This window comes from Xiphophorus couchianus, chromosome 2 (assembly GCF_001444195.1).
Source record: "Xiphophorus couchianus chromosome 2, X_couchianus-1.0, whole genome shotgun sequence".
NCBI lineage: Eukaryota > Metazoa > Chordata > Actinopteri > Cyprinodontiformes > Poeciliidae > Xiphophorus > Xiphophorus couchianus.
The window spans coordinates 4,299,744-4,322,719 of NC_040229.1; the positions used below are offsets into that span (position 1 = coordinate 4,299,744).

General features: G+C 48.0%; 3 protein-coding genes and 1 long non-coding RNA gene across 10 annotated transcripts; 3 read left to right on the forward strand and 1 right to left on the reverse strand.

Moving 5' to 3' along the window:
* The first annotated feature begins 374 nt into the window (after positions 1–374).
* On the forward strand, positions 375–9,301 carry LOC114137417 (aldose reductase). 4 transcript variants are annotated; one of them, XM_028005987.1, is made up of 10 exons: positions 376–606; positions 1,768–1,938; positions 2,002–2,130; positions 2,367–2,444; positions 2,563–2,679; positions 2,813–2,925; positions 7,640–7,727; positions 7,796–7,879; positions 8,412–8,494; positions 8,562–9,301. In XM_028005987.1, the coding sequence occupies exons 1-10, from the start codon at positions 529–531 to the stop codon at positions 8,593–8,595; spliced, it is 975 nt and encodes a 324-aa protein (XP_027861788.1). In that variant the 5' UTR covers positions 376–528; the 3' UTR covers positions 8,596–9,301. The 4 variants fall into 4 exon arrangements, 2 of the variants coding, with proteins under 2 accessions (XP_027861788.1, XP_027861794.1); XM_028005993.1 differs by having other exon boundaries at positions 2,002–2,118; XR_003593984.1 differs by having other exon boundaries at positions 375–606; positions 7,796–8,494.
* On the reverse strand, positions 8,671–21,846 carry klhl36 (kelch-like family member 36). Of its 3 annotated transcripts, XM_028005834.1 has the most exons (9): positions 21,388–21,846; positions 21,259–21,321; positions 20,786–20,980; positions 20,491–20,613; positions 20,101–20,346; positions 19,729–20,034; positions 19,429–19,656; positions 19,208–19,365; positions 8,671–10,086 (listed from the first exon to the last, which is right to left on the reverse strand). In XM_028005834.1, the coding sequence occupies exons 2-9, from the start codon at positions 21,310–21,312 to the stop codon at positions 9,543–9,545; spliced, it is 1,854 nt and encodes a 617-aa protein (XP_027861635.1). In that variant the 5' UTR covers positions 21,313–21,321; positions 21,388–21,846; the 3' UTR covers positions 8,671–9,542. The 3 variants fall into 3 exon arrangements, with proteins under 3 accessions (XP_027861635.1, XP_027861644.1, XP_027861654.1); XM_028005843.1 differs by having other exon boundaries at positions 20,101–20,322; positions 21,259–21,716; XM_028005853.1 differs by lacking the exons at positions 21,259–21,321; positions 21,388–21,846 and having other exon boundaries at positions 20,707–20,910.
* On the forward strand, positions 11,109–11,647 carry LOC114137582 (uncharacterized). The gene is made up of 2 exons (XR_003594026.1): positions 11,109–11,292; positions 11,559–11,647. It is a non-coding gene; the product is annotated as an uncharacterized LOC114137582 (long non-coding RNA).
* LOC114137071 (uncharacterized) lies at positions 12,061–18,778 on the forward strand. Of its 2 annotated transcripts, none has more exons than XM_028005586.1 (2): positions 12,061–17,686; positions 17,953–18,778. In XM_028005586.1, exon 1 carries the CDS (start codon positions 12,062–12,064, stop codon positions 17,471–17,473), a length of 5,412 nt encoding a protein of 1,803 aa, XP_027861387.1. In that variant the 5' UTR covers position 12,061; the 3' UTR covers positions 17,474–17,686; positions 17,953–18,778. The 2 variants fall into 2 exon arrangements, with proteins under 2 accessions (XP_027861387.1, XP_027861395.1); XM_028005594.1 differs by having other exon boundaries at positions 12,061–17,570.
* Positions 21,847–22,976: the final 1,130 nt, after the last annotated feature.

Sequence of the window (22,976 nt, forward strand, 5' to 3'; positions counted from 1 at the left end):
GTCTGTTACCATGGTTACCAGGGTGAAAGGTCATGGAAAAGATAGCAGGCTGTTTCCACTTTAGTGAACATGAACAATAAAACCTCTAACTCCCTCTGCTGGCCACTGAAGACATTACAGCGCAGACACATGCACTGTCATCTGACTGCCCTGCATGCGCATATGTGTGTGCATGTGTGTGTGTGTGTATGTTTGTAATATCTAGAAATGAATGGAAGTCAATGGAAAGTCCCCACAAAGATAGCCACGCAAACATGTGTGTGTGTCCTGCTGCAAGTTTAAAGCCAATGACCTTTGAACCCAGTCGGTACACTCCTGTATTTACTCATAAATAGTTGCTGGAGGAGCAAAACTTTGACCTTTGCCCTATAATGAACTTCCTGTTTGATAAAACCAGAAAGAGACACAGAGAGAAGGAACAAACGGGGTCAGAACCAAACAAAATCAGGCCAGAAAAGAAGAAGAGAGGAAGAAGAGGAACGCTGCCGTAGCAACTGAAGCAACAGCAGCAACAGCAGCAACAGCAACATGGAGCAGCAGCAGGACAGACACGTTCAGCTGAATGATGGCAACCGCATGCCGCTGCTGGGCCTGGGGACATGGAAGGTACACACACTGATACACACACTTGTGTCTCCAGGTTCTGGTTCTGGTTCTGCTCTGTATCGGAACCAGAACCAAACACAGAGAAGCAGCATTCAGCTTCTATGCACCACAGATCTGGAACAAACTTCCAGAAAACTGAAAAACAGCAGAAACCCTGAGATCCTGTAAACACAGACAGAAGCTGGTTGGAGCTGATTGATAATTTGATAAGATAAGATAAGATAAATCTTTATTGTCATTGTCACAAGAACAACGAAATTTAAAAGGTGCCATCAGTCAGTGCATATGCTTAAAAACAAAAAATAACTGTCTCACAATTTACACACAATGTAAGAAATAAATAACAAATAACTGAACTAATAAATAAGAACAGCCACATTCTCTCATACATCATTCATGATGATTAATGGTTGTTTTTGATTGCATTTAGTTTTGTTATTGCTGTCGGGTAGAAACTGTCTCTGAGACGGTTGGTTCTGGTTCTGGTTGCTCTGTATCTTGTGCCTGAAGGCAGCAGTGTGAACAGAGAAGGTCCGGGGTGAGAAGTGTCCTTTGTGATGTGTTGTGCTTTTCTTAGACAGCGGTCGCTGTGCAGGTCCTCCAGTGAGGGGAGAGGGCAGCCAATGATTTTTTGGGCTGTATTCACAACCCTTTGGAGAGCTTTCCTTTGAGCCGTAGTGCTGCTGTTATACCAGACGCAGATACAGTAGGTCAGTATGCTCTCTATGGAGCACTTGTAGAAGGACACCAGCAGCTTCTCCTTGATGCTGTTCCTCCTGAGAACCCTCAGGAGGTTCAGTCTTTGCTGGGCCTTTTTTATCAGCTCCAAGGTGTTCATGTTCCATGTGAGGCCCTGTTCAATGTGGACCCCCAGGAAACGGAAATCAGCTACCCTCTTTGATCGATAATCGGACGTGACGATGGTTATCAGCTCCAGCTTCTGTTTCTGTGATGTCATGAGGGAAACATGAAGTGTCTTCCTGCAGGAAGCTGCCGATGCGGTAGGAAGTGGTGGCAGCGTCACAAACACCCTCAGCTTCTTTCCCATCAGTCCAGGTGTCTGAAACCTGCAGAAAGCGGCCATGTTTAATCTCCACTGCGATAGTCGCTAGCTGCAGCGATGATGTCACTGAGTCGGACTGACGCGTTCGCTCGCCTCAGGCCTTCCATCAGGCGCCCGTCCAGCCCGCTGTGGAGGCCGCCATCGCCGCCGGTTACCGCCACATTGACACCGCCTTCAGCTACGGGAACGAGGTGGAGGTTGGCAAAGCGCTGCGCTCCAAGATGGAGCAGGGCATCATCCGGCGGGAGGATGTGTTCGTCGTCACCAAGGTGAGAGAGCCACCGCCGCCGCTGCCGCCGCCACCATTAAACTTCCTCTGCTCTGTCCTCCAGCTATGGTGCACGCACTTTGAGCCTGAGGACATCCCCGTCTGCCTCAACCGCTCCCTGCAGGACCTGCAGCTGGATTACCTGGACCTGTACCTCATCCACTTCCCCGTCGGCTTCAAGGTCAGATCAGAGGTCAGAGGTCAGAGTTCAGAGGGCTCTTACAGGAAGCTCAGGTTCTGTCCGGAAAGTTAGCGCTTTCAGCAGCAGCGTTATCGTCCGTTACCATGGTAACTGAATTGCCAGAGCTAACACAGAGGTCCTGAGATCAGCGTTAGCATGTTAGCTTCCCGGCAGCTCTGGAGGAGCTGCAGAGCTCCACAGCTCAGGACCAGCAGCTGCTTTGTTGAAAATGTTTCCTGGTTTTGCAGAAATCGGGAGACGATCTGTTTCCAAGGAAGGACGGGAAGATTGTGACGTCGGACACGGACTACGTGGACGTGTGGCGGGTGAGACCTGGCGGCCATGTTTATTCAACTCTTACTGAACATCGTATCTGCATAACTAGATCAATAAATCAAGTATTAATGAATGACCGGTCCTTCCGTCTGTCTCCCGTCCCTCCAGGGTCTGGAGGCGCTGCAGGCTGCCGGCAGGGTGAGGAGTATCGGCGTGTCCAACTTCAGCGTCCTGCAGCTGGAGCGCCTGCTGGCCCTCTGCAGGGTTCCTCCTGCTGTCAACCAGGTGCTGCCAGAACCAGCCCATGTCTCCAGATTTCATGTTTTGCTTCCACTGTATTTTCCCGGCAGGATAAGGGCTGTAATCTGAAACTAACCGGTCCACCTCGGACCCGGTTCTGATCCGGTGTCTCTGGCAGGTGGAGCTCCATCCCTACATGGTCCAGAAGGATCTGGTCGAGTACTGCAGGTCCAAAAAAATCGTGCTGACGGCCTACAGCCCCTTTGGCTCCCCTGGAAGACCCTCAGAGTTGTAAGAGCCGGTTTGTTAGATCTCCTCTTATCTGAACTTGGGGAGCGGCGGCCATCTTTATCTGTTCAGTTTTCTGACTTCTTGTATTTTATCATTTATAAAAAAAATGTTCCATTCTCCATATTTAGCACATCGTCACAAACATCATTTCCAGTAAAACCAAACATACGAACATCTCAACAAGCTGAAATCCTAGGAAATATTTTCTCTACAGTTTAGAGGAGATAAAAAAATATCAATTAAAATATTGCTGTGCTGCTTTTGTCTACATATTAACAGAAAAATATGTTACACATATCAGTGGTTCCAGCTTCTCTTAAGCCAGTCAGTGGACTGGTTTAGCTGGCCGTTGTTTTGTTGCTATGGTTACAGCAACACAAGGACATCAAACAGGAAACGTTTTCCTTAGCTTAAGAAATCAAAGACTAGACGGTTCCACTGAAAATGAGAAAATTCAGCCTGGAAGCATTTAGAAATCTTTCCTGGGATGGACACTGCGCCGTGATGATGCTCTCCTCCAGTTTTTTAAAAAACTTAACGTATTGATTTGGTTTCCTTCGCCGGCTGCGGCACCAGCTGAAGGCCAAACAGAACCGGTGTTCTGACTGTCAGTGCTACCTCGTCAGATTTTACAGTAGCACGGACAGATGGCTAAGTCTGTCTGTCGGTGCTACCCGTCCAAAGCTGCTACCGTCATGTTTACAATCAGAAAACTATAGCAGGTTGTTCATGTTAAATATATTGGATAACAATATTAGAGTGACTGAAGTGGAAGCTTAGCAGTTATGGTTAGCTTAGCATCGGAACAATTTCTATCCATGACGAAACCACAAGAAGATCACTTCCTTCATCTGAACATCTACCTGTTTAAAATGAAAAGCTGTAGATGTTTGCACTAATCCTTTACTAGAATATCCTACCTGTTAAAATATTTTAGATACAGAGGTTTGTAAGAATAAAACAGCATCAGACAGAGGAAACAGGTTTTATTGGAATTAAATTAAAGACAAATACAGATCAGTGTGACTCTTTTTTGTGCATTAATCTGCTGTATGACAGACTTTATGAAATTACCCCACAATGTGTCACTGAAATGATAGGATATGATTAATATACATTAATATTACACGGCTATTACAATCAATCCCACATAGTATCGCTAACTTCTATTTAGCAAAGTTTAGTAATAAAAAAGAGTGTAATTAAACTAAATATTTTAAAGTATTGGGACAAAATAGCCCAAAAAACAACATATTTTTGTCCTGATTAACCGCCAAATAATAACTTGTTTACAGTAATGACTTTGGAGACAAAGTATGTGACGTACCATCAGGGGCGCTGCCAGGAATCTGGGGCCCCATGACAAAAGATTAAATTGGCCCCCCACGCAGCTGCTGTTACAATGTCTTGAGTCTATCTGACCCATCAAATGTGTAACAATTTTAAAGGCTTGCAACTGCCTTGTTTTCTTTGGTCCAGTACTGATAACTAACACAATATTTACTGCTCATGAATTTTACATCCAACAGTCCACATACAGTTCGCAGTAGGTTGCTTAAATTTTGTCTGTTAGTTTTAGATACTGAAATGTTTCCCCACCAGCAACAGTCAGAGGCAACATGTAAAATATACATGAAGCATCCAGACTTCTCAATAAATGCTAAGTAGTTGCATTTTATTCAATCTGTAGTTTATAACTTTAATGAAACATCTCCATATTTGTTAAAGTTGTCACCATGTCATGACAGTTTATGAGACAGATAATCTGTGAAAACAATCAATCTCCTCCACCTGCTCCCTGAGCTGCTATTGCTAGCTAAAGTAATGCAACGTTCCGACCAAAACAACCAATCAGAACCAGGAGGAGGGTCCTAGCGCTGTCAATCAACCTCAATCACTCGCTGCTAAATGTGCTAATGGTGGAAAAACAACTTACCATTACAGGAAAAATGTTTATCTGCTGTCATTGGTAGCTATGCTAACTAGACTAAGCATTCACAACAGGCTGCGCTAGCTACAGCATAGGGATGAGCAGCACCACGAGATTGATTGACAGCACTAAAACACTCCTGTCTCTGATTGGTTGTTTCTAGAGAGAACTGGGAGAAAGCAGAGGAAATAGATTTTTCACAGATTATCTCTCAGGAGAGGAGAGAGGACGGGTCAGGAGGTCAGAGCTGCTGCTGACTGACTCACCTGTTGTTAAGAGGTAAAAGGTTCAAGTTAAATATATGAATATGTTTGTAACCTTTTTCCTTAATTCATTAAATGTTAGTGAAATGGAGGCAAACAGTCTGTAGCTAAGCTAACTATGCTAAATGGTTGATAATCTCACAGTCTACCCACCTCTCAGAGAAAAACTGGGTTACAAATTTACACTTTTACATTTTTCTCCCTCTCTCGATTTTTGGAAAACCTGACTTTATAATTTTTCTTAGCAGCATAGAAACAGCCACAGTGGTTCTTGTTTTCTACTGTCTGCTGCTGAACATCGTCACCGTCAAGCAGGAAGGAACCATTTCCTGCAGATCCAGGAGGTTCAGGGCAAATGTGTGTTTTTTTGGTCTGGGAAGGGGAACATTTAATTTTTACTGCTAAAAACAATCTGAGAAAATACAATATGATAAATTTTGCAATTCACAGGGCCCCATTTTTTTTTTATTTCTATGAACAATAAATAAATAGTGGAGGGCCCCATGTTGTTCAGGGGCCCCGGGAATTGTCCTAACTTTCCATCCTACCTGGCGCCCCTGCGTAGCGTCGATGTGCACATTACCACAAGGTAGGACGGATTTACGGGTAGCACAGAAAAACAGAACACCTGCCCTGGATCTCAGTGCTGTTGCTCTGTGACCAAATGCCTTCAGCGCAAATTTTAAAAAATCTGTAACAAAAGGATCATCTCTTTTCCTTCTGAATCTGCTGTGATCCCATTTAACCTTGTATCTGTTCTATAGCTCGTCTTGTTAACAGTTAAGCCAGTGTTCCATCAGATTACCATAGCTGTCAGAATAGCCTACATGCAGGTGATTAGCTAAAGCTAAAGCTCCTGTTAAGAAAAATGATAAATGTTTTGGTGCTTAATACAGTTAATCTTACGACATGTGTAACAGTTATATACAATACTCTTATTTGGAACAGGTCTCGTCTGAGATGCGGTAAGCAGACAAAGCAGGGCCCTTTTCCTCCCCCGCTGAAGACAGAGCAATAAATTTACATTCCGATAGGGGGAACAGACTTTTTGGCGCCTCTGCCCGTATCAGAAAGAGATGACCACGAAGTAGTCCGCCCTTTTACTTAGACAAAAACCAGACATCTTTGCCATAAATGAGGGGAGTTTCCAAGTTTTTCTGAGTCCCTGAGGGAGTTTCTAATTGGTCAAAGAACGGAACGCCTTGACTGCATATATTAAATAGGGGAACACCTATTTAGTTTAAAATTCCAGGTCAGCACACAGAGAGAGAGAGAGAGCGGCCGCTATTTTTTGCCTTTTTTGTCTTTGTTCTATGTTCGTTTGTCTTCCCCTTGTCTGTCTTTATTTTTATGAGAAAAATGCATATCTCTGTTCCTCTGCAGCTTTGTTGTCGATTGCTTTGTATGAAATTAAACTCTGTGATCTGTGACGTCAACACGCTTTGTTGTTGTTTCGTTTTAGCAGCACGCCGTCGCTGCACGTCGCCCACGGGGAACGTCACTAGCCAAGGACTCGGGAGAGAAAAGAGCCAAAACGTTTTATCCAAAGCTAGCATTAAATGATCCTCTTTTTTTTAATACTCCTCCATCCATGATGTTAGCATTAGCATTTCTCAGCTAAGTTAGCACCTAGCGCTAGCTGCTTTTGAATCATCTTTCCTCTCTTTTTGTTCTCCTCTGGTCGTCTTGTGAGGATGTCATTATGATATAGTTTTCTATAGAGGTGGATTTACGGCAATTTAAGGTATGAAGCTCTTAGCGTCTCTGTTCGGGCATACCGGAAGCGGAAGTCGGTCTGTTTATCATTTAAACTTGAAACAGTCTTGTTGTTGTTAAGCTGCAGTGACTGAAGCCTTTAAACTGAACTGTTAAATGAACAGATTAACAAATTCAACCTTTAATTTTCGTTAAATATCTTTAATTTATTCGGCAGAAGTAAGCTCCTTTTTTTTTTAAACCACGCATGGGGCCCCCAACTGTTCATCCGGAATACAGCAGTTATTTATCTTAGCCACTGTGCAAAAACGGGAAAACAAGAGAACATTCTTTAGGAACTGGGGAGACCGAGTTCATCCTGGGGTCGCCATAGCAACCTCTAACCTCTGTCTCCATGCCGACCAGCGGTTTGAGAGAAAGCCACAGAGGCCAGCAGTCGTCCTGGTGGAGAAAACGCTCTAGCTGATCAGCCAATAACTGAAGCCCTCACAGAGCCGGCCCTAGATATAAGCGCCCTGGCCACCAGGGGGCCCCGCAGAAAATGTTGGTTGATTTGATGTTTTCAGCATCAATAAAGTAAATGAATTTAATATTTAAAGAAAACTTTACATTTCCTTTAAACTTTACAGAAAATAATAAGATTATTCTCTGCAGTCCGGACAGGAGGCGGGCCCCGAGTGAATCTGGGTCGGCCCTGCTGCTGTTTTTCTGGAGCTTTTAACGGTTAAAATGTTGGTTCAGGTTTAGAGTGCTGAGGGTTTTAATCCAAGGTCAGCTGACCTTTTATTTCTCTGCTCTGCTGCAGGAAGAGAGGCGAGGCCGACCCCCACAAGCTGCTGCAGGACCCGGTGGTCGCCGCCATCGCAGGGAAGCACCGCCGCAGCCCGGCACAGGTCAGCAGGGTGTGTGTGCTGCAGGATGTGTGTGTGTGTGTGTGCTGACCTGAATCGTGTCCTTGCAGGTTCTGCTGAGGTTTCATGTGCAGCAGGGAATCCCAGTCATTCCTAAAAGTGACAAACCTCATCACATCCTGGAGAACACTAAGGTAAAGCCCAACAGAACCGGTCCAGAACCGTTTCCTCAGATCCTCCCAGAGAGCCCCCGCCTCGGCCCAAAGCTTCCTGCCAGAGATTCATTCAGCTACCGAGAACGACCGGGAGGAAACCCAACGGCGAGACGCGCCTGCCGACCCCGTCGCCGGGCATGCCGTCACTAGACATGCCGACCCCGACCCCGTCACCGGGCATGCCGACCCCGTCGCCGGGCATGCCGACCCCGTCGCCGGGCATGCCGACCCCGTCGCCAGGCATGCCGACCCCGTCGCCAGGCATGCCGACCCCGACCCCATTGCTAGGCATGCCGACCCCGTCGCCGGGCATGCCGACCCCGTCGCCGGGCAGGCCGACCCCGTCGCCGGGCAGGCCGACCCCGTCGCCGGGCATGCCGACCCCGTCGCCAGGCATGCCGACCTTTCATAGATTTTCCCCGACTCGGCGCCGCCGGGCGAGGCTCTCTGGGAAAACGGACCCGGTTCTACCAGAACTCCTTGAGGTTCTGAACCAGCCTGAACCTTGCAGGTCTTCGACTTCGACCTCGGCGAAGACGACATGGACGCCCTGAGAGGCCTGGACCGCGGCTGGAAGGCCTGCTCTCTGGACGAGTGAGTAAGAACCAGAATCGGACCCGGCTGCTCGGGTCCACATGCTGACTGTGGTTGTGTTCCTCAGAATCAAGTCCCACCCCTACTACCCGTTCGAGTGACGGAGGGGGCGGAGCCAGCCGGACCGCATGATGGAGATGAAGAACCACATGACCCAATCTGAAACAAAAACTTGGTTCTGGTGGTTCTGATGCTTTTATTACAGTACTGAGCACATAAACCCCTCTGGAGTGTAAAGGTCCAGTCTGGCTGGTTCTGATGAACCGCCAGATTCGATTCATTTTTTATACTTTGATTCTTCCAGAGTTTCTGCTTAGAGCTAAAAAACAAAGTCTGTTCTGACCTCTGACCCGGAACCACAGACCTGGAACCAGAACCGTCGACCCGGCATGCCGTCATGTCGGCTTTCGGTTTCAATCCGTCGGCCATCTTTGAATTTGCTGTTGATTTTCTCAGATACACACAAGCTCAAATGTTTACATACCCTCCCACTAAATCTAAATTCTTCCAGTCTAGAACCCGCCTGGTTCCGGGGTTCTTCTGGGTCCAACAACCATATTCTCAATTCAGCTCAAACAGCATGATGCTGCCACTACCATGCCTGGCAGCAGGTCCAGACAGAACCACAAGGTATCAAAAGCTACTTGGTTCTGTCTGGACCTGCAGACCTGCTTCCTTCCCGTGGTTCTGGACCGCTCCGGAACAGAACCGTCTGCAGCGCTTTAGTTCTCCTGGAAACATTTTAAAAAGCAAACATCTGATCAGATTGTTTCTTCCTTTGATCTTAAATAAATCTGAAGAAGCTGGTTTCCTGTTTCTGCTCTTTCACAATAAAAGTCTTGAAGGCATTTCTGCAATGATCAATGAAGGTTAAGCGGCAGCTGGGTGGACTGACCCGACCCGGTAGACGTGCAGCAGATGAACTGGGCCTGGTTCTAATAGAGAATAAAATGTGCATAAGTTATAGAGCAGAACTCGTGGTTCCAGTGGTTCTGACCCAGCAGCAGCAGAATCAGCGCAACTAAGGCGGCGATGCTCTCCCACCTCCTCAGCCCGGCTCCTTCTTCTCTTGTTCCGGACGCGGCGGTTCCGCCCTGACAATGCACACGCAGGCGGCGGTGCCGGCGGTGTGCATGGGCAGGTCGGGCCCTCGGGACCAGAATCCGGCATCCGGGTCGAACACCTGCGTGACCCGGGAGAAGGCGGCGCTCTCCCAGCTGTAGCCGCCCAGCACGTAGATCCTGCCGGCCCAGACCGCCAGGCCTGCCTCGCTGCCGGGCCGCAGTAGCGGCGCCGCTCGGGTCCACTGATCCGACCGCGGGTCGAAGAACTCGGCCTCCAGGATGTCGAAGCGCTCGGCGGTGTCGGCGTGGTCGTCACTGCCCCCGATGGCGTAGACGAGGTGGCGCAGTGATGCCATGCGGTGCCAGCCGCGGGCCACGGACATGGGCGGGCGGTTCCGCCACGCCTCGCCAGGCCGGGCCAGGTCTAGGCTCAGCAAGTCCCGCCGGTACGGCCCGATCTGGAAGTCGTGACCCCCAGAGATGTAGATCGCCCCCTGGTGGACGGCGCCGGCGTGGCCATAGGTGGGCCTGGAAGACAAGCAGAACCTCAGAGTCCATCAGTGAGCAGAACAGACCAGATATTTTTTGGGGCGGCTCCTTCTGCATCCTGTGTGCCATTTTTACTATTCAACTTTTATACCATTCAGCTTGTTCTGCTAATGTTGGCTATATTTTTTGGTATTCATAAACTTTATACTTTTTAGAATATTCAGCTTTTTAGGAATTTTTTCAGCCCCATTGAAATGAATGGACTAACAGCAACAGCTCCCTCCTGTGGCAGGATTGAGAATGACAATATAAAATGTCATAGGTCATTTCCTGTCTACTACAATGAACCAGGCAGGTTCAGAGCTGTCAGGGAGGAAACAAGGCAGCAGCCATTTTGAGGTTGGGCAGTAAACAGCTTTTTAACACCTGGGGAAAAGTGAATAGGTTTAAAAAACTGTTCTGCACCAATTGGTATATGGAGGACCAAAACTGACAATACAAAATAAAAGCATAAATATTTATGCTTTTATTTAGGTCCTCCATATTGGTAATACTGTTTGTATTAGTAATACTGTTTTTTAAAAAACAGCATTCACACTGTATTTTTTGCAGAAAATCCACATTTTCTAGTTCATTTTGTCTTGAAGAAATTCATTGCTCACCCGAACATAATGATAAAGACTCAGATTGGCTGAATATTTCACTATAATTACAGTCTAGAACTTTATTTTTTAAAATGTGCAACCTTTTGGATTTAGATAATGCGGTCAGAAGATAAAAACTAGTAGCCACGCCTAAGCTTTATTATATATATATTTTTTTGTAATTATTTTTTTATTTAGAAAGCCAGATTTCCATCACATTCGTTAATTACAGCTTTACCCATTTAAGATTGTACATGAGTATACAACCAGAGAGTCCAAGTGATTTTGTCCATACTACCTTTCTGGTATTTTCTTTTATAAACTTTTACTAATTTCTGTTGTAAACAATAACAAAAATGAACAGAATTGAACAATAATGGGGATTGCACCATCTCGATCAATAAAAACCACAAGAGCATACAAGGGCAGTGTTCTGAAGGCCAGGTTGTAGTTCCTAGCTTCGTCACCAGGTGGCGCGGCCGTTTGTGAGTAGCAGTTCTTTTTTCATACCAAAACATTGTTTGAGAAGCCGTGCAGGTCAGCGGATGTGGTGTTTGAAGGTGGTTTTGTTATTTTGTTCGAGTGTGCGTCCATATGAATGGTAGGTTGCAGTGTATTTATGTTTAAGCGGCATTATATGTGCATTTTAGTACTTAGAACATTTCCTGTTGTTAGATTTTCTTTTAGAATAAGCGAAGGCTAGGCTAAGCTAATTTCTGTGCTAAAATGGTAAGCTATATTATGTTTAGTTGCTTTCTTTTGCTTTAATATTAATGAAACAGACAAATAATATGATTAAAATATGTTTGTTAATGAGTATCTGCATTCATAGTGGATTGTAATTTGTATTTATTAATTTCTTTGTAGAACCACACACAAATGTCTACAAACTTCAATCCACGCACATCCTGCCTGTAAACCAGTTGTCACCGGCTGATTAAAGAGTCAAACCATCACCTGGCTTCATTATTGGCTCGGGGTCATCTGGGCATCTAATCGGTGCACATTCTGCGATCACAATTTTCATTCCGAACCCCAGACGTATAACAGCGTTATAACATAGTGGTCCTTCGAGCCGGAGTGGTGATTACAGAGTGAATATGGATTATGACCCCGAGCGAGCAGGTGCACGTCCACGGAGGGCTGTGCGACCGCCAGGATGGATGGCTGATTATGATGGATATACACTGCCATCAAACACCACTGTGGAACACCACCAGACTACAGAGGGATACGCCGAGACGACGCCCTTCACCCAGACTTCTGGTTTTGCTGGAGCTGTCGGACAGACGCCAGTGTTACCCAGCATCTCACACGAGGTCATGACCATTGTGCAGCAACTGCAAGAGGATAATAATCAACTTCAGCTGATGGTTAAAGACATGAGGAGGCAGATGGATCGAAATGTTGCCACGGTGAGATCAACTAGCCTACAATTCGCACAGCAGCCAGATAGTTACATTTCAGCTGATGGCACTTGGATCTCCACACGTCAAACTACGCAACCCTCTTCCCTGCAGCAGGAGCAGCTCAATGTATCCTCTACACAGAATGTAGCTGAGGAGTGGCCAATACCACCCCCTCCAATCCCCTTTCTGGGTGACTATCCAGATAATCAGGAAGTACAGTTGGCTCCACCCCCTCCACCTCCACCAGCCATTGTACAAGAGCTTAGCCAACGTTTACAAGAGCTACATGTACGACAACAAACCGCAGCTGCAGTCAGCAGAGCTCCTGACTTTCAATCCCGAGTGCCACAGTCCACGCCCTTATCTCAACCACGAGCTGGACTTAGCTTGGATAACAACATGCCCTCTCCTGCCCAAACATTGGATCCCACAATGGCCATAGCTACAAGGGAGAAGCTCTACAGAGGACCATTGCCATCAATACCAGAGTTCACAAAGGATGATCCCAGGCAATTTGCCAGATTAAGACTCGCCCTTGATAATATTCTCCCAGCCGACGCGACAGAGAGGTTCAAATATCAGGTACTATGTGACCACCTTAAATTTGAAGAAGCTCTTTTAATTGCTGACTCGTACAGTAATTCACTCCGCCCCTACTCTGATATGATGGCTTCACTCACTAAACATTACGGCCAGCCTCACCAACTGTCACTTCAGAGAATAGCAGAGCTTATGGATGAGCCCAATATTCGTACAAGTGACACAACCGGTTTCAGGAGATTTGCTCTACGATTGCGTGCTTTGGTTGGCATGTTAGAGCAACTTGGGGAAGATGGACACATAGAGCTACAATGCGGATCTCATGTAGCAAGACTCACACGGAAGCTACCCCAAGACTTGCGTGCTGCTTTCCGCCGCTACCTCTACCCACAGAAAAGTGGAATACCATCATTGAGAGACTTTGCAGAGTGGCTGGAGTATGAGTTGATTATTCAAGAGGGTGGAGATCGCTCTGTCAAGGTGGAAGAAAGGCCGAGAGACAGAAATGGCATCAAAAGAGATAAGAGAGCCACTAAAGGGACTACTACTGTGCTACATGGCTCAACACACGATGCTACCTCTCAGAGGTCCTCAGCCACAACCCCCTCCACTTCTGAGGCCCAAGGCAAGCCCACAGCCTTTTGCCCTTATTGTAATAATACTCTCCACTTTCTAGATCAATGTTCGAATTTCAAGCTGCTGACAAAGGAGCAGAAGTCCACCTGGATTAAATCCAACAGTCGCTGCTGGCGTTGTGGACGACACCACCAGGCAGCTCAGTGTCGACTTAAAGTACAGTGTAACACATGCAAGGGAAAACATCTAGAAGCCCTGCATGAAGTGAATATCAGCGCAGCTGTACCTACACCACCATTGGAACATGTCAGTGAACTGGGCAGTAAACCATCTACTGATGTGCTCTATCTGGACCGTCGTTCAGGGCGCAACCAAGTGCTTCTGAAGATAAGCAAAGTTCTGCTGCGAAATGGGAAACACACCCTGGAGACGTTTGCCATACTAGATGATGGTTCGGAGAGGACAATTGTTCTCCCAGAGGCCATGCAGAAGCTCCAGCTACAGGGCACTGCAGAGAGTCTTACTTTACGTACAGTAAGGCAAGGACTGAGAACACTGCATGGTGAATCAGTGACGGTCAAAGTCTCCTCTGCCACTCAACCATCCAAGACATTTACCATCGAGAGAGCCTTCACAGCAGATGATCTAGGTTTGGCTCCACATTCATATCCAGTAAAAGCACTGCAGCAGAAATATAGACATTTGAGAAAGCTTCCTTTGCAGTCATTTACCAATGCCCAACCGCTCATTCTGATTGGATCAGACTATCCCCACCTAGTGACCCCCATCCAACCTGTGCGGCTGGGCCCTCCTGGTGGTCCAGCTGCAGTCAAAACTAGGCTTGGTTGGGTATTACAAGGACCAGTCCCCTCCCCTCGACACTCTGCACAACCACAACAATGCCTCTTCCTTTCAGCTGCCTCACCTCAATCAGACCTGTCAAGTCAAGTAGAGAGACTCTGGCAACTTGACATTATGCCGTACAGAAGTGAGAAGCTAGTGACGCGGTCTCGGAGGGAAGAGCAAGCTATGAAGCTGCTGGAGGCAAAAACGACCAGACTGGATATTGAAGGTGTACACCGATACGCAACTCCCCTTCTGCGTGTCAGTGATATGCCTACGCTCCAAGTACCACCTGTGGCAGTACTCCCCAGTCTACGTGGCACAGAGAAGCGCCTCAATCGAGATCCAGTGAAGGCTAAAGCTTATCAAGCAGAGATCACCAAGTTAATAGCGGCTGGCTATGTGAGAGAAGTGAGTGAAGAGAAGATGAGGGCCTCAAGAGAATCGTGGTTCATCCCCCACCACATGGTGACACATAACGGTAAGAACCGTGTGGTGTTTAATTGCTCATTCACTTACAGAGAACAGAACCTCAACGAGCTGCTGTTGCCAGGCCCAAACCTGGGGGCCTCTCTCCTTGGTGTGCTATTACGCTTCAGAGAACACACCATTGCAGTTAGCAGCGACATCAAGGGAATGTTCCACCAGGTGAGACTACTGCCAGAAGATCAACCACTGCTGCGTTTTATCTGGCGTGACCTGCAAAGAGACACCCCTCCCAAGGTGTATGAATGGCAAGTGCTCCCGTTCGGAACAACATGCTCCCCTTGCTGTGCCATCTGTGCACTCCAGAGACATATCCATGATCACAGCCACCAGGGAGAGGATGTTTGTGACGCCATTGAGAAGAACTTCTACGTAGATAATTGGTTACAAAGCTTTTCTTCTCCAGATGTGGCTAAAGAGGTGGTGGAGAAATTACGGTCAGTATTATCAGAAGCAGGATTTGAGCTCAGGCAATGGGCCAGCAACACCCCAGACCTCATTGCCCATCTACCAAAGGAGTTAAGGTCAGAGAACAGTGAACAGTGGCTGAATCAAACTGATGTGGACCCTCAAGAACCAGCCTTAGGCTTGCGGTGGATGTGTTACTCTGACACTCTGCAGTATAAGTGTAGGCCCTTAAACAGTAATCCTCCTACAATGAGGAACATCTATCGGGTTCTGGCAAGTCAGTACGACCCACTAGGCTTCTTGGTCCCCTTCACGACAAGGGCTAAAGTACTAGTCCAGCGGTTATGGGACAGAAAGCGTGAGTGGGATGATCCGCTGTTACCGAGTGATTTGCTTTCTGCATGGAGAGAATGGGAAGAGGAACTGCAACATCTGGACAATATCAGTTTGCAACGTTGTTATGTAAGCCCTGAGCTGGACAAACCTGACAGTCAGCATGAGGTTCACATCTTTTGTGATGGATCGCAACAAGCCTACGGAAGTGTTGCATATCTACGGACGGAAGATGGTGCTGGAAAGGTAGAAGTTGCCTTCCTTACTGCACGTTCCAGAGTGGCTCCTAAACGCCAGTTGTCCATCCCACGTCTGGAACTATGTGCAGCCTTGACAGGAGCTCAACTCGCCAGCCTGTTGACCAAAGAGCTCACCCTACCGTTATCCAAAGTGGTGTTGTGGACAGATTCCACCACCGTCCTAACATGGATTCAGTCAGATTCCTGCCACTACAAGGTATTCGTAGGAACTCGAATAGCTGAAATCCAAGAACTGACAGATAGCTGTGCTTGGCAGTATGTGACAACATCTGACAACCCCGCAGATGATCTAACTAGGGGCAAAAGACTACGAGACCTCACATGTCCGTCCCGGTGGGCATGTGGACCATCATTTCTGCAGCTGCCGCAGGGCCAGTGGCCAGAGCATCCAATTACACCATGCAATAACTTCGCTGAGGAGCAGCGTAGATCAGCAACTTGCTTGGTTGTAACCTCTGAACCCTGTCTGCTCCCAGATGCTCAGAAATTTACCAGTTTTAATGACCTCTTAAAGGAAACTGCCAAATGTCTTCAGGGGTCAACTGGTGACAATCTCACAGCAGAGAACTACAAAGAGGCTGAGCTTACTCTCCTGCAATCTGCTCAAAGAGACAGTTTCCCAGATGAGATCCAGTGGTTGACCACCGGGAAACCAGTTCATTCGTCCAGTCGTTTAGTCACCCTGGCACCGGAATATGACAAATCACTCCAACTCCTCAGAGTAGGTGGCAGACTTAGACGTTGTAATGATTTGGAACCTGCTATGACTCATCCGGTAGTCTTGGACCCAAAACATCCTGTCACTAAACTACTCATTCGACAGGCTGACAGAGATTTAAAGCACCCAGGAGCAGAGAGATTGTTTGCAGAGTTGAGAAGGAAATACTGGATTCTTAGGGGTCGTGAAGCCATAAGAAGTGAACAGCGCTGTTGCCCCGAGTGCCAGAAATGGAGAGCTCAACCTGTCAATCCAAAGATGGCAGACCTTCCCATTGCACGCCTTCGATTGAATCAGCCAGCCTTCTTTTCAACAGGAATCGACTGTTTCGGTCCAATGCAAGTGAAGGTTGGTCGGCGAATTGAAAAACGCTGGGGCCTGCTCTTCAAATGCTTGACAACTCGTGCCATTCATATTGAGGTGCTGTCTAGCCTCACTTCTGACTCATTTCTCATGGCATTAAGAAGATTTGTTTCTCGTCGTGGTAAACCAACTGAGATACTCTGCGACCAAGGAACTAATTTTCGAGGGGGAGAGAAAGAGCTGCAGGAATCCTTTAATGCTCTACACCCCTCCTTACAATCCCAATTAGCAGCACATCAAATCACATTTCGATTTAATCCTCCCAGTGCTCCTCACTTTGGAGGATCCTGGGAGCGGGAAATCAGATCCATAAAAGCAGCCCTGAAATCCACAATAGGCTCGCAGGTTGTACAAGAGGAAATCCTGCAAACAGTGCTGATTGAGATTGAGGGAATGCTCAACTCGAAACCTTTGGGGTACGTATCTTCAGATCTAGCTGACCCAGACCCTATTACCCCAAATTTGTTGCTGATGGGGCGGCTAGACCCTTCCCTACCCCAAGTGTTATACCACGATTCAGAGCTCATTGGACAGCGACATTGGAGGACCTGTCAAGTGCTATCCGATCGCTTCTGGACACAGTTCATACGCCACTACCTGCCCACACTACAGACTCGGTCGAAGTGGCAAAGGGACACTTCTCCTATCCAGTTGGGTACTGTGGTGATGATAGTGGATCCCCAACTCCCAAGAGCCTCATGGCCAATTGGAGAGATCAGCAGAGTATTCCCGGGAGCTGATGGCTTGATTCGGTCCGCAGAGGTCAAGGTGAAAGACCACATGTACACACGACCAGTGAGCCGCCTTATCCGGCTACCTGCAGTACCAGAATCAGATGGACAGTGAGCTTTAAACTGCAAACTTGTGGTAGCAAGTTTGGGGGCGGCTGTTCTGAAGGCCAGGTTGTAGTTCCTAGCTTCGTCACCAGGTGGCGCGGCCGTTTGTGAGTAGCAGTTCTTTTTTCATACCAAAACATTGTTTGAGAAGCCGTGCAGGTCAGCGGATGTGGTGTTTGAAGGTGGTTTTGTTATTTTGTTCGAGTGTGCGTCCATATGAATGGTAGGTTGCAGTGTATTTATGTTTAAGCGGCATTATATGTGCATTTTAGTACTTAGAACATTTCCTGTTGTTAGATTTTCTTTTAGAATAAGCGAAGGCTAGGCTAAGCTAATTTCTGTGCTAAAATGGTAAGCTATATTATGTTTAGTTGCTTTCTTTTGCTTTAATATTAATGAAACAGACAAATAATATGATTAAAATATGTTTGTTAATGAGTATCTGCATTCATAGTGGATTGTAATTTGTATTTATTAATTTCTTTGTAGAACCACACACAAATGTCTACAAACTTCAATCCACGCACATCCTGCCTGTAAACCAGTTGTCACCGGCTGATTAAAGAGTCAAACCATCACCTGGCTTCATTATTGGCTCGGGGTCATCTGGGCATCTAATCGGTGCACATTCTGCGATCACAATTTTCATTCCGAACCCCAGACGTATAACAGCGTTATAACAGGCAGAGCACATAATATATTCAATTTTTACATTGAATATATTTTCAATGTGCTTGTGGAACTCTTCCCAATATGGTTGTATTACCTGGCAGTCCAAAAAACATGGAAGTGGTTTGGCTCCGTTAGACCCACCAAGTTGCTTTGACATCGTCTCTGAATGGGTGGAACAAAAAACTCGTTTTTCCAGCAAAACTCGAGCCATGTGTTTGATCCGGTGGAGACCCACTGCAGCTGACAGATTTCCTCCCAGCCTTCTTGTGAGATTATTACCTTCATTTCCTTTTCCTCTTTATGTATTCTGTATTCCCATGTTTAGATAGCTGTATGGCATTATATAATTTAGAGATAATTCTGCTGTCTGATCTGGATTTAATTAGTGATAGAAACACCTCCATGAAACTTGAATCATTTTAAAATGTCTATGAAAATAATGTCTCACCTGCAGGTACCTAAAAAAATAATCTTTTTCCAGTCCATGATCCTTTGTAAGGATTCAAAACTGAAACTCTTTGTGGACAAATGAATAATAGGTAGTTAATCCTTTTGAAATCCATAACTTGAATCTGTTATCAATCCTATTTGATGCAAAATCTGAAAGCTTTATTATATTTGAATAAAAAATAAATACATCAAACTCGCATCACAAGTTTACATTATGTAGTTTCACACCGTCTGTGCTAAACTGCAGGTCAGATGGCTGAGCAGCTTCACCGTTTCTCTCGTTTTTACTGCTGTCTGTTCTTCAGAGCGGCTAACTGCTAACTGCTAGCAGCGCTGCTAATTCATTCTGCTGCTAAACTTAGCGCATGTGCTACTGCGCTGCTGCTGGTTAAACTCTGATTGCTCCTCCGACTGAGCAGCTCTGGTAGCAGTCGGCATGGAAACGTAAATCACGAGCCAATCAGTGAATGCGGCCAGCAGCCAATCAAATCCTTTCGGCGCCCTGGGCGCTGCTGGTTCTATCCCTGATGTAAGTATGAAAATCTGTAAACAGCCGAGCAGAACCGGTATTGGACCGGTTAGAGGCGGGCTAGTGGAAAAGCGCCTAAACTGGGGTCCCTACCTGGGCAGCGGCGGCCCATAGGCCCAGCGGTCCTCGGCAGGGCGGTAGAACTCGACGGACGCCAGCGCCCCGCCGGCGTTCCTGCCCCCCACGGCGACCAGCGACTCGTCAACGGCTGCCAGGTAGAAGTCGACCCGTCGCTGGTTCATCGGCGCAAACTAGGAGACAGGCGGGTCAGCACAGGAAGCTCTGAGCGGGGAAGAGGCGGGACTTCCTCTGACCTCGGTCCACTGTTCAAGGCGCGGGTCGTAGCGGTGCAGCCGGTCGCAGGCGGCGTCTTCGTCGTTGTCCCTGGAGGCGCTGCCGCCCGCGGCGTAGATGAAGCCCCCGAGAACCGCCAGGCAGTGGTGGCTGCGCGGCGCAGGCAGCTGCGCCTGCAGCTCCCAGCGGCCCGACTCGCCGTCCAGCCGCCACATGCTGCCGCTCAGGTCCTGGCCCGGCTCGCCCACCTCAGAGAGACGCAGACCGGTGTTAACCTTTGACCTCATGTTTCAGGTTGGTCTGGAGGAAAGCGGCAGTACCTCTCCACCAATAAGCAGCAGCCGCTCCACCCCGCCCCGCAGCGCGGTTCGGTCCATCTGCAGCAGCGGCTGGGCGCTGGGCCGGGCCTGGTACCTCAGAGCCTCCTCCACCAGCTGCTGGCAGCCGGTTCCGTTGGGCAGCTGGGCCCGTATTGCTGGAAGAACCCAGCCCACCAGGTCTCCGGCCGGCATAAGAGGGAACCGGATGTGGGTCAGCAGCTGCTTGGCTTGGGGAGTCCGGTCCGTGTTCTGGCCCAGCCACTGCAGAGCGGCCTGCAAGAGGTTCTGCTCGCTGTCGTACTGGATCTGAGGCAGAACCAGAAGCTCCAGAACTGGTGCCAAACGTTTGGACCTGAGGCTCAGGAGTCTTACCTGGCTGCTGGACAGATAATAGGTCAGCTTGTGCAGCGGAAGGTTCTGGAGGAAGTCAGGAGTGAGGCGGAGCCTGGAGAACCGGGCCAGAACCCAGCGGTCGATGAAGCTGTCCAGCCGCTCCAGGCTGTAGAACCGGGCCAGCTGCTGCAGGTCCAGGTAGTTCTCCTCGCTCACCTGCTGCTCCAGGTACTGGCAGCAGAAATCCACGGCACGCCACAGCTGCAGAACCAGAACCAGAACATTCTGGTGGTGAGAAACAGCCACTGGATCAAACGAGGAGATTTCACTTAAGGAAGTCTGAGCGTTGAATAGGCCACGCCCACTGACTCTGGTACCAGGTCTGGTCCCGGTCCCGGTTCTGGTCCCGGTACCGTGGCAGCGTCTCACCTGCAGAAGGTGCGCGGCCTCCAGCACGTCATGGACGTTTCGTCCATCCAGCTGCAGCTGTCCGCTGTACAGGAAGTCCAGAACCGCCTCCAGGCCCACAGAGGACACGCCCACCAGCTGGACCTGGGACACGTCAAGAACTGATTAATGAAGCTTTGACTAGGACACATCTGTTTGGCTCTGCTGGAAATAAATGATTTTTGTCTCTGAAGTCACAGAGGGCAGAGGTCGGATCAGAACCATCCGGTCCCATCAGAATCTGAGTGTTTCCACAGTGTGAATAGTTTTGTCCTACCTCTGGCTGGAGCTCCTCCCTCATGCCCAGGGTGAACATGGCCCGGAAGTAGGGGCTGCAGACGACCAGCAGGGCCCGATGGGCCCAGAACCGCCGGCCCGCCGCCACCAGAACCACGTCACAGAACCGGGTCTGCTGGCGCTGATCGCTGAAGCCCCGCAGAACCTCCAGCGCCTGGTCCAGGAAGCGGAACGTCTGCAGGGAGGCAGAGGCCCGTTAGAACCCGGAGATGCTGCACTGGTTCTGGTGGAACCGGCTCAGACAGAACTGGGTCAGTCAGAACCGGGCCAGACGGGGTATGGTCAGGTAACGGCCGTTGGCATGGCAACCAACATCAATCAGCTGCACTCGGTGGTGGAGAGGATGGAGTTACGATGAAAACACCAGAGGGGACCGGAGAACTACATTACCCAGAATGCAACAGTCCAAACCATGAAACGCCCCAGTATCTGCTGCAGCTGGGCTGCTCTCACCTGCGATGGTTCGCTGACCCGGCAGAACCGACCCGGATGGTCCGGTCCGTCCATGACAATCACCTGGGAGACAAAGACAGAGACACTGAGAGACAAAGACAGCGAACAAGGAGGAGACAGAGTCCTTACCTGCGGCGGGGACACACCGGGAAGGGGGACATTTTCTTTTTGAGCCAAGCAGGAAACCCGCTGCTAGTTTTCATGTCAGCTTATCTCTACTGTTAACTTCCGTTAAGGGCTTTCAAAATAAGGTCCTAAGAAAATTTGTGTTTTTTTCTTTTGTTTTCTTTATGTTCACAAAGTCTGTTGCCATGGTGATATAGGCAGCGTCCATCTTTGGCCCCCTTCAGTCTATGATGTGTACTACAGCCCGCAGAGCATCAAAACATAAAACTAAAATAAACTAAAAAATAATTTAATTCAGAGTAAAACGTAGCTACAAACGTAACAACAGGACGAGAAAATTATACATTGTGCAGCCTTGGGGAAACCCACATGACCTCTGACGTCTTGATGAGACGTTTGGATGTTGGGTTGGTGTAAATCTGTGGTTCCCAAAGTGTTCCTAAAGGGGGCGCAGTGCCATTGCAGTGGGGCGCTGGAAGCGGTATGGATGAATGAAAAAACAAACAGTTACACAAAAGTGTTTGACTGTAAAAATGGTTTCTAATTTGTTTTGTTGCAAATTGTAGAGTGAAATAAACTTCAGTGGAGTTTGAAAACAAAATATGTGTAAAGATTTATGTCTGGTTTAAAGATGTGTGTCCAGTTGATTTTCTTTTCTTTTTTTCTACTGTATTCCACAGGGGGGCCAGAAAATCTTTGGGAACCACTGCTGTAGATGTTGGGTTGCTGTAGATGTTGGGTTGCTGTAGATGTTGGGTTGCTGTAGATGTTGGGTTGCTGTAGATGTTGGGTTGCTGTAGATGTTGGGTTGCCGTAGATGTTGGGTTGCCGTAGTTGTTGGGTTGCCGTAGATGTTGGGTTGCCGTAGATGTTGGGTTGCTGTAGATGTTGGGTTGCTGTAGGTGTTGGGTTGCTGTAGGTGTTGGGTTGCTGTAGGTGTTGGGTTGCTGTAGGTGTTGGGTTGCCGTAGATGTTGGGTTGCTTTAGGTGTTGGGTTGCTGTAGGTGTTGGGTTGCTGTAGGTGTTGGGTTGCCGTAGGTGTTGGGTTGCCGTAGGTGTTGGGTTGCCGTAGTTGTTGGGTTGCCGTAGATGTTGGGTTGCCGTAGTTGTTGGGTTGCTTTAGGTGTTGGGTTGCCGTAGATGTTGGGTTGCTTTAGGTGTTGGGTTGCTGTAGATGTTGGGTTGCTTTAGGTGTTGGGTTGCTGTAGGTGTTGGGTTGCTGTAGATGTTGGGTTGCTGTAGGTGTTGGGTTGCTGTAGATGTTGGGTTGCTGTAGGTGTTGGGTTGCTGTAGATGTTGGGTTGCTGTAGATGTTGGGTTGCTTTAGGTGTTGGGTTGCTGTAGATGTTGGGTTGCTTTAGGTGTTGGGTTGCTGTAGGTGTTGGGTTGCTGTAGATGTTGGGTTGCTGTAGGTGTTGGGTTGCTTTAGGTGTTGGGTTGCTTTAGGTGTTGGGTTGCCGTAGATGTTGGGTTGCCGTAGTTGTTGGGTTGCTGTAGATGTTGGGTTGCCGTAGGTGTTGGGTTGCCGTAGGTGTTGGGTTGCCGTAGGTGTTGGGTTGCTGTAGTTGTTGGGTTGCTGTAGATGTTGGGTT

Bases quoted from the DNA above. Each gene is read 5' to 3' on its own strand.
- LOC114137417 (XM_028005987.1), top strand. From the start codon at position 529: ATGGAGCAGCAGCAGGACAGACACGTTCAGCTGAATGATGGCAACCGC. The intron at 2,131-2,366 runs GTCAGAGGTCAG...CTGGTTTTGCAG, and splicing joins GCTTCAAGGTCAGATCAGAG to AAATCGGGAGACGATCTGTT. The intron at 7,880-8,411 runs GTAAAGCCCAAC...TGAACCTTGCAG, and splicing joins ACATCCTGGAGAACACTAAG to GTCTTCGACTTCGACCTCGG.
- LOC114137071 (XM_028005586.1), top strand. From the start codon at position 12,062: ATGGTTAAAGACATGAGGAGGCAGATGGATCGAAATGTTGCCACGGTG.
- klhl36 (XM_028005834.1), bottom strand. From the start codon at position 21,312: ATGGACGGACCGGACCATCCGGGTCGGTTCTGCCGGGTCAGCGAACCA. The intron at 20,614-20,785 runs GTAGGACAAAAC...GACGTGTCCCAG, and splicing joins GGGAGGAGCTCCAGCCAGAG to GTCCAGCTGGTGGGCGTGTC. The intron at 10,087-19,207 runs GTAGGGACCCCA...CTTGTCTTCCAG, and splicing joins TATGGGCCGCCGCTGCCCAG to GCCCACCTATGGCCACGCCG.